The sequence below is a fragment of the Brienomyrus brachyistius genome, chromosome 1 (genome assembly GCF_023856365.1).
Source record: "Brienomyrus brachyistius isolate T26 chromosome 1, BBRACH_0.4, whole genome shotgun sequence".
NCBI classification, from domain to species: Eukaryota; Metazoa; Chordata; class Actinopteri; order Osteoglossiformes; family Mormyridae; genus Brienomyrus; species Brienomyrus brachyistius.
The window spans coordinates 15,849,079-15,864,155 of NC_064533.1; the positions used below are offsets into that span (position 1 = coordinate 15,849,079).

The 15,077-nt window shown below is 53.3% G+C and overlaps 1 protein-coding gene across 1 annotated transcript in view; it reads right to left on the reverse strand.

Annotated features, from left to right (window-relative positions):
* Positions 1-15,077, reverse strand: part of LOC125727810 (partitioning defective 3 homolog) — a 162,444-nt gene that overhangs the window by 22,254 nt on the left and 125,113 nt on the right. The window contains 3 exon segments of the mRNA XM_049004804.1: positions 1,227-1,375; positions 7,453-7,639; positions 12,602-12,749. Coding sequence (XP_048860761.1) covers positions 1,227-1,375; positions 7,453-7,639; positions 12,602-12,749 — 484 coding nt within the window.

Below are 15,077 nucleotides of genomic sequence, written 5' to 3' on the forward strand. Positions count from 1 at the left end.
TCAGTGCACTTCCAAACACACAATTATCTTGCTGGGGAGGGGGAACTTCAGCTTTGGGGGGGGAGTGGAGGGCCTGATGAGTGATCGATCATATGGAAAAAAAAATTGGTTAAAAGGTATTTTGTAATAAGCATTTAAAACTAACTAAAAAATAACTTTATGCAACTGATACAACAGTACCTGGCAGCTAAGCTTAGGAGGATTCAGGGTTAATTTTTGTGTAGCAATATGTGCTTCAACTTTGTGTTCATAAAGCTGAGCAGAAATGAAGGTTTGAAGCGCTTGTCAGAAAGAACAGGAAAACCGCTGAAGGCTACAAGTGAGTGGGGGTTACTTGCTGGTGGCCAGACCCATAAGTTGCAGGCTGTATAAAGTGCATTTGCCCCCCCCCCTAGCCGTTTTGATCCGGTTCTCAGAGGGCACGCAAGTTGTTTGTGTGCCATTATAAAAAAGGATGTTAACTCAAAGTTCGCAGAGCATTTCCACGGTAACATCGCCAGAACGGTGGTTGCTCCCTGAGCTCAGCATTAAAGCGTCACAGAATACTGTGTGGCACTGAAATATCTCTGACAATCACAATTGTGCTCAGTCTGAAATGAGACCATTCAGGTGAATGTCCGGGTTTTGTTGGTCAATGGGTGGATGACACTGACAGACGCAACAGGGGCACATGTTGACTGCATAATAGCAAGGTAGTCACGTCACCCAAAACCACCACATCCACCACAGTCGGGGGTATTGAAAGCTGTGACCCCCCCTCCCCCATGTAAATACTGGATGGGGGGGATCGAAGGGACACCAGCACCCTCTCCCCAGAGCGGGATTTCCTGTGAATCAATCCGTGCTCAAAACCCGGACTGGTATTCACCATAACCAGCGGCACTTAGGTGTGTAATTAGGTAGAATGTTGATTAATTATGACAAAGTGCGCGGGAGAGGAGCACTTCATAAACATCCTCTGCACATTAAGACTCTACTTTACTGAGCCGCCAAAACAGGAGCTGAAATATAACAAATATCTAATTAAAGCTTCCTTATTTGAAACAAAGGGCCCATAAGCTATCAGCCTGGCGTCTGTACTCTCTGAGCTGGGAACCTCTGACCAGGGGAGGAGGTACGGAAGGAAGCAACAGACACCGAGCATCAGGTTCTGGGGCTCTCCAATGACCCTGGGTGGGATTGGGGTATCCGAGCCCACACCTGACCTAACAGACACCCCCCATTACCGAGGTCCATGCTCTTAGACTTGCGGGTCTTCATGATCTCCAGGTGGGAGGAGTCTCCGAAGTGCTTGGTCCGCTTCTCTGACATGCTTTGGCGGCCGAAGCCCTCCCTCTGAAAGATGCCATCAGGGTCCACGTCAGGACTCAGGGAACTAGGGGGGGGGGGTGATAGAGAGACAAGTAACAAAGAATTATGGGAAAGGTTTGCATGCTTTTGTGGGCACCACGACCCAGTAAGATAACACAGGCAGTAAAGGCTATTTTAAAGCCACCATCTCCCCAGGATAACATTCCCCTTGAGCAGGTAATGTGGCATCTCAGGCAGGTGGGGGGCAGCCTGGGGATACTGGATCAGCTGACACACTGTGTTTGGACTGGGACCCCGATCACGCCCCCCTTTCAGCGGCACTATTGCTGTCTGCATCTTAATGGAAAATACACCGGGAGTGGGGGGGGGGGGGGGGGGGGGGGGGTTAGGGCCACCCACCCCCCATGATAGACAGCACAGAATTCCACAGGGAAGCTAAGCAATTAACCAGGGGAGACTTTCCACATCACATGGGAGCAATAACAGCTGCTGGCCACAGTGACGGCCCAGATTCACAGGGGCGGGGGGGTTGACGGGACGCAATGGTCAACATGGCACATGCATGACCGTTACTCGAGGTGACGTCAGTGGTCAACATGGCACATGCATGACCGTTACTCGAGGTGACGTCAGCGGCGGTCTGATCTGTCAGGAAGGTCCCCCTTGGCCCCCGAGGGCAGTAACATCGAAAGCTTTTCACAGTCCGTCACCATGAGTTACACCCCACTCCCCCTCAGCATCACACACCTTATCTGTGTTGCTCAGCTGATCAGTTTATCAAACCAGCAGATATTTGGGTGTGGGGTTTCTGAGGATTGCAGGCCATGCTGGGGGTGGGGGGAGGGACACGCATATAGAGTATGTTACTCTGACCTACGGGAGGTGCTGGCTGTCTCAGATCAGATAGTCACATAACATTGCCTTACATGCTCTGTGATGTCACTTCCTATGACATTGCTTTGACAGCAAACTTTAACCGTTACTCTTGTGTTTGGTGAGCACACAGCAAGGCACAGGGGGCATCTTTCATTGCGGAGAACCACTATGTCGTGATCAGTACCCCCCCCCTTATGCTCCTATGCTCCCCCAGCACAGACAACATCAACAGGCATCTCCAGTTTGGACAATCCTCCCTCAACTCACTGCAATCAAGCGGCATCTCCGGAAAATTGCAGGGTAGGGGGAGAACGCGGGTGCACTCACCGGCCAGAGAGGGAGGGATGTGCAGCACACCGGGAGGAAATTCCCGTGTGGGGGAAATTCACACATTGGGATCACAAGGCTCACAGAGGGAGTCTGAACAATGTGGGAAGGAAGCGGACTGACCCCCGACAGGGACCGTGGGGCACTCTGGCTCCAGGTGGACGGCATGAAGCCCCGACACTACAGACATGGGAACGCAGAGATTCACTAAAGGAGCTGGAGATGAGCAGCGGGTGCACTCCCTCTGGGAGAACCAGCGCGGATTCGCATGGAAACTAAGCTGATCGTTAGCCGAGCCATTAGGCTGTAAAGCGAAGGCGTGGAATTCTGGGAAGGGATCTGGGTGATTTATCCTGGAGCCACCGCGTCTCGTCAGAGCTACCTGCGGATCGATATAGACACGGAATAAAGGAGCAGGAGTACAGGGCGGCTCGAAGCAAATCACAGCTGCCGGCATACAGGTCAGCGGCACCCTCACGGGGCGGCAAGGTCAGGGTGCAGCTGTTAGACAGCGCGCTACCGTGCTAAGGGAAACGCACTTTATTATCGCAGTGATAATAGCAAATAAACTGACACTGTTCCACTTAACACTGCTTAACGCAGGTCGTCAAAGGGAAGGTTAAACCCAGTCTGCTGGCCACAGGGTTGGTTACTGGGCACTGGGATGCGTTTTATGATGGTGCCCCGCCCCTGAGCACAGATTCGGTCGTTTATCTTCTGATGGACCTCGTCCCAGTCGCAAATTAGCCAGCGTGCCGGACCGTACCCAAGTAAATAGTTTCCTCTTTCACAATTTTAAACATTGATTTCTGGCCTCAGAAATGATATTTTTCACAGACAGGTCCCACTACGAACGATTTCCCATCAGCCCCTTAATGGAAGCGGTCACAACAGTGTCCCCCTCGCCCCCCACCCTCGCAGAGAGGAGCAGGCATCAGCGAGCGGGCTCTTCACTCATCTGGGGTTAGGAGGGGGGGCGCTGAGGGCTCACTAAGCAGCGACTGGCAGCTGAAAGCTCTCAATCAGAAGCCACTGCTGCCGCATCAGATGGACCAGCTTTCCGCTTGATTGTGCCGGTCTGCATGTATGACGCCTAGAAACACTGATGGGCCCCACTAATCAGGTCCCCCCCCCCCCCAGCTGACCCCAGCCATCAGCAGTCTGCACTGCACTTGGCCTGGCTGTCCGAGGAGCCAGTACCATCTCACGTCTTGGTGAATCGAAGGTGATTCCCCAAAGCCCATCCGATAGAAGTCCATTCCTCCACCACTGCCTATGAATTGAGCAGCGCGTTAAGACACCACGTTAAGCAGCTGGCCAGAGCAGGAAAGACAACAGAGACAGGGGGCCAAGGGATGCCACCGAGTCCATTAGTAAACAGAAATGAACCCTCAGCCATGAATACACACAGTCTGACATCGGTCCAAACGCGACGACACCCGGTCTGGCATCGGTCCAAATGCGACCACACCCGGTCTGACATCGGTCCAACCGCGACCACACCCGGCGTGACATTGATCCAAAAGTGACCACATCCAGTCTGACAGAGATCTAACTTTGACCACGGTCCAAACGTGACCGCAGGAGGCGGAATGGCATGAAGGCGCTGGGCTGAGCCGTTCGAGGGCGAGATCTCACCCCCGTCAAGGGCCTGTGCTCGGCTCCGATCTCCGAGTGGTTAAACGGCAAATCTCCCTTCTCAGCGTTGCCGATAACCCCCCCTCGCCACGGGAGGGACAGTGTACACCATGTAAAGCTGCGGCTGATGTAGGCCTTTACGTATGTTTTCCTACGATGTAATAAGATGCTTTGTGGCTATAGGGGTGTGGACACCCCTACCACTTACAGTGGGGAAACATGATATTTCCTTGCTGTCATCAAAGGGACACAAAATGTCACGGGGGGTGGGTCTGCACTGGGGCCAGCAAGGGATGCAAGTGATTAAGCAGTCTCTGTCTGAGCCTCCCCCACCATACCACACCATGTTTCTGTGGTTTAATTGCCTTTTAAAAGGCTCCTCCGCAAATGGGATGCGGACAGCTGGCAAGGCGCCCAGCTGCGGCTCACCTGAAACTAGGGGGGCTGGGGGAGGGGAGTGCAAACAGACGACCGTGGCAACAGCAGCACACATGCGATGTTCATAATCACCACATAAGTACTTAGAGCCACTAAATGTGGTTTTGGGGAGGGGGGGGACACTAACTTAAGACCAAGCTGAACTGAGTTGGAACACCTTGCCAGCAGGGGGCGCTGTGCCATGTTAGTTCATCTCTAGCGATGGCACCGGATGGGCCATCGGAGACAACAGCGGGGTGTCAGTACTGCCTGTAGGGAGAAAGGGGGCCCGGAAAACGACGTGGCCTGAGACCAAAACGACGCCATGGATGAATATGCAGCTGCTCAGGGAGCCCCCTAATGGTCGAGAGTGGGAATGTGAGGCGCTCCCTCACTCCAGGCAACATTCAAAAAGAAGGGGATTACCTTTCCATAGAGCAGGAATACTGCACAGATCAAAGGCAGGAAGAATCCGTGGACACGGCGCACTCCTGTGGCCAGCTCCCCCCTCGCGGCCCCTCACCATTCCCAGCATGCCCCTCCCCCCATTTGGAGAGAGCTTTTGTTGTGGGAGATATATATGGAGATAATCTAGCATGAGAGGAATTTCTGAACACAAACAAAATTACAGGAGTCCCTGAGGGAGACCTACAGGCCGTGCCGCTAGCATCACGCCGGCACCCGCCCCAGGCTCAAGCAGAGACATGCCGTCGTCTGCCTTCTCCTGCTGTGCACATCCTGTTAGGGTGGGTGGCTACTGGACCATTGGAGACAACCCATTATCCACAATCCCCTTCTGCAAGTACGCTCTCCGCCCACCTAGGTCATATCCAAGCCGCGACGGGTTGAAATCCGTCAACCGTTTAACCTGAAAGTTGCCGAAAGGCATTTTAGCTGCACTTATATGAAGCCAGGCTGGGGACAGCGCCCCCCGGTGAACCATGGCAGTAAATCTCCACACTTAGAGGAACAGGAATAACCTGACGTACAAACAATTTAACAGGCCAGGTCCTTCTGCACCCTCGGACACCGGGGACAAGCAAACAAACAAGCTAAACCGTGTCTGACAACTATAATGGCTGGGGGGGGGGGGGGGGTGGGGATCATACTGGAGGAGGTGAGCTGTGCGCCACCAAACCAAAATGTCTGATGATTAAGGGGCAATCCATACCATTGCTCTGGCCCTAACTGGACGGTGTCTGACACACACACTGAAACACCGAGGCAGCAATGGGGTATGGAATTGAGGGGCTGCCTCCCTGGGATAACGCCGGGGAAGGCATCTCGGCAGGAACGGTACGCCAATTCGGGTGAGGAAATCGGCGGCAAGTAAGGGAGGCGGTTCAAGAACCACCCCATGCATTCTGAGCTGAGGCCTTAACACAGTGACCCCAGTGCCTTTCTGGCATTTCCCTGCCAGCCTGTAAAAGGACACGGCAGAATTTTGGGGGAACCGGGTCAGGGCCAGCCGGCTTCCGAGATGGCCATTTACCTGGTGTGGTCACGGCAACGTGACAGGGTGTAACCCTGGAAACGCCGGTCAGGATGGACCGCAACCAGGCATGACAATGTCACATGGTGTCCGCCACACAAGGAGTGCGGTAGAGGTGAGGCGTGTGCAGGAGAGAAGCAGGAGACAGCGGCGTGTCGGAATCCCAGAATAACACACGCGAGCGCAGAGCAGCAGAGACATGCTGCATGACCCACGTCCTGTGCCGCGTGTGTCTGTGTGCATGCATGGGGGAGGGGGTGCATATTCTGATACGGACGGATGAATAATTGAGAGCTGTGTGTAGCCATCCTGTGCTCACACATGCACTGCAGTCCCGTGCATGGCGGAGGCGCCTTATTCCTCACTGACAGACATTTGACATCACGCCAGATAGCGCCGTAGCTACAGCTCTTTCATAATGGATGAGGGCAGGCATATCGGGGGGGGGGGACATTTGTGAGTGCGTGGGTGTGGGGGGGAGGTATTGTAAATGTAGCTAAACAAAGGTTTCACCCAGCACCTGTCCAATAGCATGCAACGGTACACTTGACATGACCTCCGCCAGCCAATCGCGGAGCTGGAACATAGCGATGTCACCTCTGTCTCTGAGGCTAAAAATAGAGGCGAGCTGGCAAGTCTTGACCGCTAGACTCGGGGTGTTTAGGGAGCAAGCCAGGGGCTTTTACTGCTGAAATACCCAGGGAGCCATGCAGGCTGGGGGGGCAGTCTCGGGAGTCTGCTGTGGGCATTTCAGAGGCGTAAATGCACCTTCATCTGAGAAAAACAGCCAGCCCGCCCCCAGTTTAGAGAGGCACTGGCCTGTACTCTCACCGGCTCTCAGGGGCTCAGACCGGAGCTCTCAGCCCCCATTTCGCTGATCACTGACTCATGTCACTTGTGCCTGAGATTTACACAAGGTGGGGGCACCAACAGGGGCACAGTGACAAGAAGCAGCTTCTGGAAAGTTCTGCCACACGCTTCCTGTCCCGCTCTGAAAAAATTGTGCATCATTAAGCGCAGAGAGGCTGACAGAAACCATGCAGCGGCAAACCGTACCACAATCCTCCCGACTGACAGCCAGCATTGCCGTGTGAATAATTCACGGGCCAATGGGGAGAGCTGGTGGGTTTGGGGGGCGGGACTGAATGGAATTAGCTTTAGGCCCCTGATGTCAGATGTCAGGGATGTTACCGAAAACGAGCAAAGACAGGCTTGCCACTCACAGGTGATAAGCTCAAGCAAACCCTGTGCTGTCATCAACGGGCCATTTCGGGAGATGCTGTCAGCTGAGGCTTTTGGGAGATTGCTCACCAAATTTTTGGGAACTTGTTTCCTGGATGACACAGCTGGGCATGCGGTGAGCCCCCCGCCCAGAGGAGATGATCGCTTACCACTCATTCTGCAGGAGTATGTCTTTTGGCCAGGAGGTTGGATTATCCATGGTGAAGACCATTTCATCATGGGAGCTGGAAGACGACTGATCGGACAGGTGGAGGGGCAGTCCAGGCAGCCTATCATCCTCGATGATGACCATATCGTCCTGGGGCATGTTTACAGTGGGGGAAAGCTGGTAGTTACCTGGAGAGAGAGAGAGAGAGAGAGAGAGAGAGAGAGAGAGAGGTGGGGCTTTAAGTGGGTGAGCCATCTTCGGCCCACAGAGAGCCATCATGCTTTCCCATCATGCACTGCCTCCCCAAAGCTGTAATGTTACAGCACGCACGCGTCAGCCATTGTAACAAATGGCAAAATGTCATATTCATGTATATATAAAACACATCTGACACACTGTATATGCACGCCACTAAAAGCACATTTGTTCCCATTAGCACAGTGTAATTTTGTAAATTTAGCAGCTTAACAACAATTATATGTAACTGCTGCCAGAGGGGGGAAAAAACTGCTTATCTTGGATGCCTCCCAGCGGGGTTTTTTTTACGTCTTCCGGTGTTTCGCGTCTCTGTTCCTCCGTCTAGAGCTCCGAGTTCCTTATTGTCTACAGAAGATCGATTTACGGTGCTCGCTAACGGCATCATATAAAAGGAATTAAAGGGGCTTGTGTTACAAATCTCTGCGGCAGAGCTGAAAATAATCAGACCGTGGGGAGATAGAGAGGAGAGTCCTGTCAGTGTGAGATCTGTCATATTTACCCATATATGTATCACTGAGTTATATAATGCATTCTCTGCTGACAATCGGCCAGAAAGGGGGTCACCAGCCACACATGGCTCTTCACACGGTCTTCCTCCAGAGGAGGACAAAAGGCAGGACAACCCTACAGTGAAATCCCAGCACCTCATGGATCTATCGGACGACCCTACGGTGAAATCCCAGCACCACATGGATGTATCGGACGACCCTACGGTGAAATCCCAGCACCTCATGGATGTATCGGACGACCCTACGGTGAAATCCCAGCACCTCATGGATCTATCGGACGACCCTACGGTGAAATCCCAGCACCTCATGGATCTATCGGACGACCCTACGGTGAAATCCCAGCACCTCATGACAGTAGGGCCATATTAGTCCTATTAGCTCCTGAAATCTTGGTGAGGACAGAGCGGAGTGTAACGCTGACTGGCAGGGTTTTAATCGAGAGCATTGCTTCGCTGTTGCATCATCGTTTTACATCAAGGTATCAGTATAACTGCACCAGACACAGACACCATATCGATCACGTCCCCATCCCGGCATACCCAGGGTACGAGAGAACGTAAATCGGAGCCATTTTAAAGACGTGTCATTGGGGACAGCAAACCAGCCCATTAAATATTCATCCTCCTTCAGCAGCTCCGTTTGTTTAAACTGCGGATTGTTTTCACACAACAACAGATAAAATACACGCCTGGCCTGGATCATTTTCCATCATATTCAAGTCGGGATGTTTTTTTGATATGAAAATCATTCATAATTCCCCAAGTAGAGCCCAAGCACCGAATAATCCGGCACTGTAACGAACACACAAATGCAAAATATATTCCCACGCACGTTACTCTTCTGTTCCTCGTAAAGGTGGATTATCCCTCTGTTCCTATTTCCCCGTCGTGCCTTCAAGGCGATTTAGCATCAGTGGTGGCGCTCACAGCCCGCGCTGTTTAATCACGTTGAGCTTCGTTACGCTCAACAGCATGTAGGCAAGCCAACAGAGGCAATTCCAAGCTCATAAAAGGTGAGAGTAATGAAAAAAGTAACATCTTAAAAAATGCCAGAATAGCATTTTGCATAAGCCTCTCTGCCTGGGTAACCGGGGGAGGGTGAGATCCTTCTTGAAGCCGAAGTCTTGGCAGATATTAAAAACGGGGTCTTTAAATGGCACAGACCGGGAAGATGAGGCCCTCTTACTGTACGACATGGGGTGACATTGCCGTTTCTGTGAGGATGAGTGAGGTGATGAAGAGGACAGAGAACAAGGGGTACATCATCACCAGAGAGACAAAGCACTTAGCTTAGTGCCCCGGCCGCATTAATTAAATCACAATAATCGGCAGCGTTTCGTGAGCGTAGGACAGTAAGGTGGCCGACCCCATCCCCCTAAGCTGGCAATGTAGCCCCCACGCCATACAGCTATGGCATGGTGGGGATCCTCCCCATCAGGGCCGCCACCCGAATTCTCCTAAAGTTTCCCCTGCGAGATGTCAGGCTCCATTTCACAGGCAGCCATCGGCGACGGTTAACGAGAAACGAAGAGGTGCAGGTATGGGAGGGAGATGGAGGTCATCACACAAATGGAGCGGCGTGATGAGAGGAGTGGGAGGCGGCCTGTGATGGTACACCGCGCGGCGTCTGGGTTCGAGCGGGGAGGCTCATCCCACCGGAGAACAACACGCTCATTCAACCGAAACGGAGGCATCCATTACCCAGGCGTTACACATTGTTACACACCCTCATTAGGAGAACAAGATGCGACAGCACAAGCTCCCGAGGCGCTCGAACCCGAGACCGACAGCCCCCACAGACTACTGCACTGAACCCATCGGGCTCGGCCTGTAGGCCCATGCATCTTATGGAGTATTAGCTTCCGTACCACAGGAAAAATAATGGTCCAAGGAGGTCCAATGGAGGTGCAGACCACCCTTAGCCACGCATCTGGACTGGATATTGGGGGACACAAACAGCAAGCCTAAACCTCCTCACCGTTGGGGGGGTGACCCCACCCCCATCCTCAAGCAACTCTACAGTCTTCCCACAGCTCTGAGTGGATTCTCTGAGAACTGATGTCCCAATTCACCATCTCTGTGCCGTCAGAATAAAGGCACCCTGCTGGAGATGGGAGCCGTTCTTAAGCTGGGATCAATCATTTCTCTGCGACATCTGTGTCCACAGCGCTTAGTGTTTAAGCAATATACACCATGAGCAGTTCACATGCAACGTGCCACACGTGTGCTGGCATCCACAAACACACACACACACACACACGCACGCACGCACACACATACACACACACACACACACACACACACACACACACACACACACACACACACACACACACAAACACACACACACAAACACACGCGCACACACACACACGAGAGCTAGGAACTCTGTTAATCAGTCCTTAATACCACATTTCAACCAATAGAACGTTCCACCAACATATATATTTACAGATGTTTTAATATCTATCTATATATACACTCTATGGCCACTTTATTAGGTACACCTGTTCAACTGGTCGTTGAAGCAAATATTGAACCAGCCAATCATATGTCAGCAGTACAATGTGTAATATTATATGTGTATTACAGACACACACAAGAACTTGCATTCATAATTAACATATTTATTTCTTAGCACTGTAACTACACTTTCACTCTGCTCTCTAAATAGACGCCTGTCAATCATTCCGATGGCCGGCCCCCCACCACTAGTGACAGATCCCATTCGCTCCCAGGGGCCTAAAGCCGATCCGTGCATCTGTAGAAGTGCTACTCCGCTGGGGCCCCCTCCCCTCTGTTTGCCGTGTGAATCTCTAGCGCAGTTAACCGGCTGTCGCCACCAGCACTGGCTAGCGAGTGAGCAACGCCTCCGGCCAGCACACGGGTCAGCCCGCCAGATGGTCACATGGCAGAACCGTCTGCTGCAGCGACTGACTGAGCACGTGCAGAGACGGCGCATCAAATCTATTAGCTGCTAGAGCATTGGCGTCTAGCGTGTGGCAGGGTGGGGGGCAGGGAGGGGGTGTGACCCCCCGGGGAGGTAGTCATGTGATACGCTGCACCTGCCCCCATCCCTGCCACATAACAGCCTCATCTGCGGCGGGGTCCTGGATCAGGAAGGACTGCAGAAAAAACAAAACAAAACAAAACAAAACAAAACAGAAAGCCCCGCACTCCCCAACAGCGAGCGTGCTGATGGTCACAGTGGGCTGATCAAGACGATAAACCAAACAACTGTGGGCAATACAGGGCATCGGGATCAAGACTGGAGGGGCCTCATCAGAGAAGAGCAGCAGGACCTGCAGACACCCCCCCCCCGGTGGGCTTTCCAATCAGGGAGAGTGGGGGGCGGCTGCTAACGACAATAGCCACTCACGCCTGATTGGGGGGGTCACCTGGCCCCCACCACCTTTGTATGTCTAACTGAGAAGTTCACCTTTGGTGCTCGAGGGGAGCACCACCCCTACGTTGATGCGACCGCCAACCCCAGCCTGACCACCTCCCTCTGCCCGTGACGGTGATTGTGTGGGGGTGGACAGATTTATGCCCCCCACCCCCATCGACTGTTATTTCTCCAAGGGATCAATTTTTAAAAGCCACACCCCACTTGGGGTTAATGTCGTTCAGGAGGGATGTGGGCGACCCCCACCAGGCCAGCCCTGCACCAGTGCCCCCTAGCGGTGGATTGGGGGCCTCCGAGCTCCTAAAACTCACAAAGAAAGTGCTCTCAGCCATTACACCGAGCCGGGGAAAACCAACATCATCACACTCGTTAAACTTGCACAGAATAAAACCCCACAGAAGCAAGTATGACTGAATTCAACGTCAGGAAAGGACATATAAATGCTACAGCTGGATATACGTAAGTGCATGACTCAAACCTTCCACACGTCTTACCGAGTTTTTACTCTCGGTTACCCCCGCCCCTGTTTTCTAGACACTTCTGCCCTATAGTGACGGGCACATTTTAAAAAGTCCAGAACCTTCTGGCAGCTGTTTACCATCCAGCCAGTGTGTCCCAGTCCCTGCACCAGTGGAGGTGGTGGCGAGAAACGCAGCATGATGATCCCACGACTTAATCAGCCATCGGTGGCGTTTGGCAGCCCCTCTGATTTTGATGCTTGGAGACTCCAACGGGTCTTTCACACCCTTGGGTGGGGGGGGGGGCTGATTTGGCAGAGAAAAGTCCAGGGAGGGAGGGTTGGCAGGATCTGGCTTTAACCAGCCCCCTCCTCCCGCCACTTACAGCTGTGCCCAATGCGACACTGGAGGTGGGTGTTTCCCAAGCAGTTCTGGACCCTCTACTCTGGTTTGGTACGGCCCGTTCCAGACGTGCTGTCATCCCGGCCCGCCACGGCAGCGACAGCATCACCTCACTCACCCATCATCCGAGCCCTCGCTGCAGTGCGCGCCGCCATGCCCTCATCCTGCTCCTCTCCATAGAAAGAATGCGAGATCCGGCGCTCGCGGTCCTGTGATGAGCAGCTCGGGGGGGCTGCCCGCCTAGGGTGGGTTCCGGAACTTTCCAGCTGGAAGACAAATGCCGGAAATCAGAACATCTGGAGAATAAGCGTTGAACCAAGCCCAGGGGTCCAAGCGGACCCTACCCCCACAGACCAAAGGACCACAGCACCATTCCCATTCAGATACGGAGACACAGACATGGGCCTGGGCTTGGCGTCCGACACAGAGCCGTAAATGATCAAGCTGGGGGGTCCAGTTTTCCCAGGGGACTTATGGGATTGTCCTGAGAGTGGGGCTGGACCCAAGTCACACAGCAGCAACAAGAAAATGAGTCTAATCATCACAGGCTGGCAGTTCCTGTACCTTATCAGCTTTTATCCCATTTACCATAACCGGACCGGAACAGAACACGGCTGAGTCCAGCACAGATCTTCTGTTTGTTCAGTTTAGCCCCTCCCCTGCCCCCCATTTCATCCCCAAGGAGGACAGTGTGATCACACCAGGGACAGTGGGGATGGATCCCTCTTCGGAATGGATACAGTAAACAGGATGTGTCAAATATCCAAACCATGGATTAAACCGGTTAACTCGCCATTTTGGGAAGTTGTCTTAATTTTCCTGGCCTCTGCAAAAATGAGGAATTTTGAAACCCCAGAGAAAAGCAAAACACCCAGAAAGCTCCGGGCAGACGGTCTGGCTAAAGGAGCGCCATCCAGTGTTGGGCTGGGGGGGCATGGTGAACTTAGGCCTGTTTAACATTAATGAGATGTTTAATGAAGTTGAAAAGCCATGATTTATCTCGCCACGCTAGAGGGGAGCGGGGGGCAAGATGGGGGTCATGGCCAGGCGCAGAGCGGATCAGGACCCCCAAGTTGAGGACGGGATTAATTAGCTTTAAATCAGCTGGGAGTTGAGCGGACCACAGCAAAGGCAGTCACGCTCGGCAGGACCCGCGAGTGCGAGCGGAGAAGGGACTACAGACAGTCAGACCGCAGCAGTGCGCCAATCGCACGTTTCAACAGCAACCCCCGTGCCATCACACACCTGGTCCTGTCTGCCCTTCAGGGGACTGGTGTTCGTCCTCGAGCTGCCTCACAACGTCCCGCCCCTTTAATATAAAAGCGAAGCAGCGCCACCCACAAGGTGGTCAGGGCGGGTGACCTCATCATCCCCGTCAACAGTGGGGCTTGCTGCAGCGCCAGACACCTGCTCCGGGCATTGTTATGGACACCTTGGCTGGCCGGGGGGGCAGAGTCAGCCTCTCAAAGGGGGCGGGGGGCTTAAGTTTCTAAAAACAAGAAGGGACACAGACTGTGGAAGTTTATTAAAGCGTCACGATAAACGGGCCTTGCAGGGCAGTGTGTGTGGCCACCTGTCCCAGCCGGGGGGGGGGGGGGGGGTTCTGTACTTCTCTCAAGGTGTTAATAAGGCCCTTATTAACCAGGCGAGCCACCCACTACTCCCCATGGGCTAGCTGTCCTACTGAAGGCCATCTTCACGAGATGAACAATGCTTGCCCCCCCACGGAAAACACGCCGTAAACAGCCCCCTTGGCCCCATACAGGCGGCATCCTCCAGACGGAGCACCCCCTGCTGTCAAACCGCCGCGTGACGTGGGTCTAAATCGGCGCCAAGCATTTTCTGCTTCCTCTGATGGTGTTCTGACGTTCCTCTGATGTTCCCCTGACGCTGCCCCCCTTTCATCAGTAGATCACAGCGCCGTCACGTTTCTGGGCTGCGAGAGCATCACTCCACAGCCTTCAGAGGCCTCACAGAGACACTAAATAGCCACACAAAATAAGCCAATGCGAGGATAAATAAAAGGAGATAATCACTCAGAGTGGGATTATCACGCACGGCACTCCTCATGGATGGTCTGTTCATGACAGTTCTTGTCATGAGTGAATCGGCTCTCAGGCAGGGAAACGGCCAGCTGAGAACCCGGAGGGGGGGGGCTGCCATTTCAGGCAGAGACTGAGAAGGGGCTGCTTTGACTTGGTCTGGCTCTTTCAGACTGGCGGCGCTAAATGGGCCAGGCCATCGAGAAGAGCCGTATGGGTGTCACCGCGGTAGTGTGATCCAGACAGTTTCCCAGGAGATGGCGAAGACAGTCAGACACAAACTGTACCAACGAAACATCAGCACACAGCACAACCCCCCCACAAGTGAGCAGCAGCCAGAATGAGAGAACCAAACAGCTCTCAGAATCTTCGGCATGCCCCACCCCCCAAGTAGGCACAAAAAGGATCGGCGCCACATTGACACACAGCCTGTGTCTTCTGTCGGGGGGGGGCTAGTCCGTCCATCAACAATCAGAACCATGAGAGACACAGGGTCACACTGAAGCTGCGGCCAGATCGACAACAAAAATGGCTTCTACACGTCATAAATGC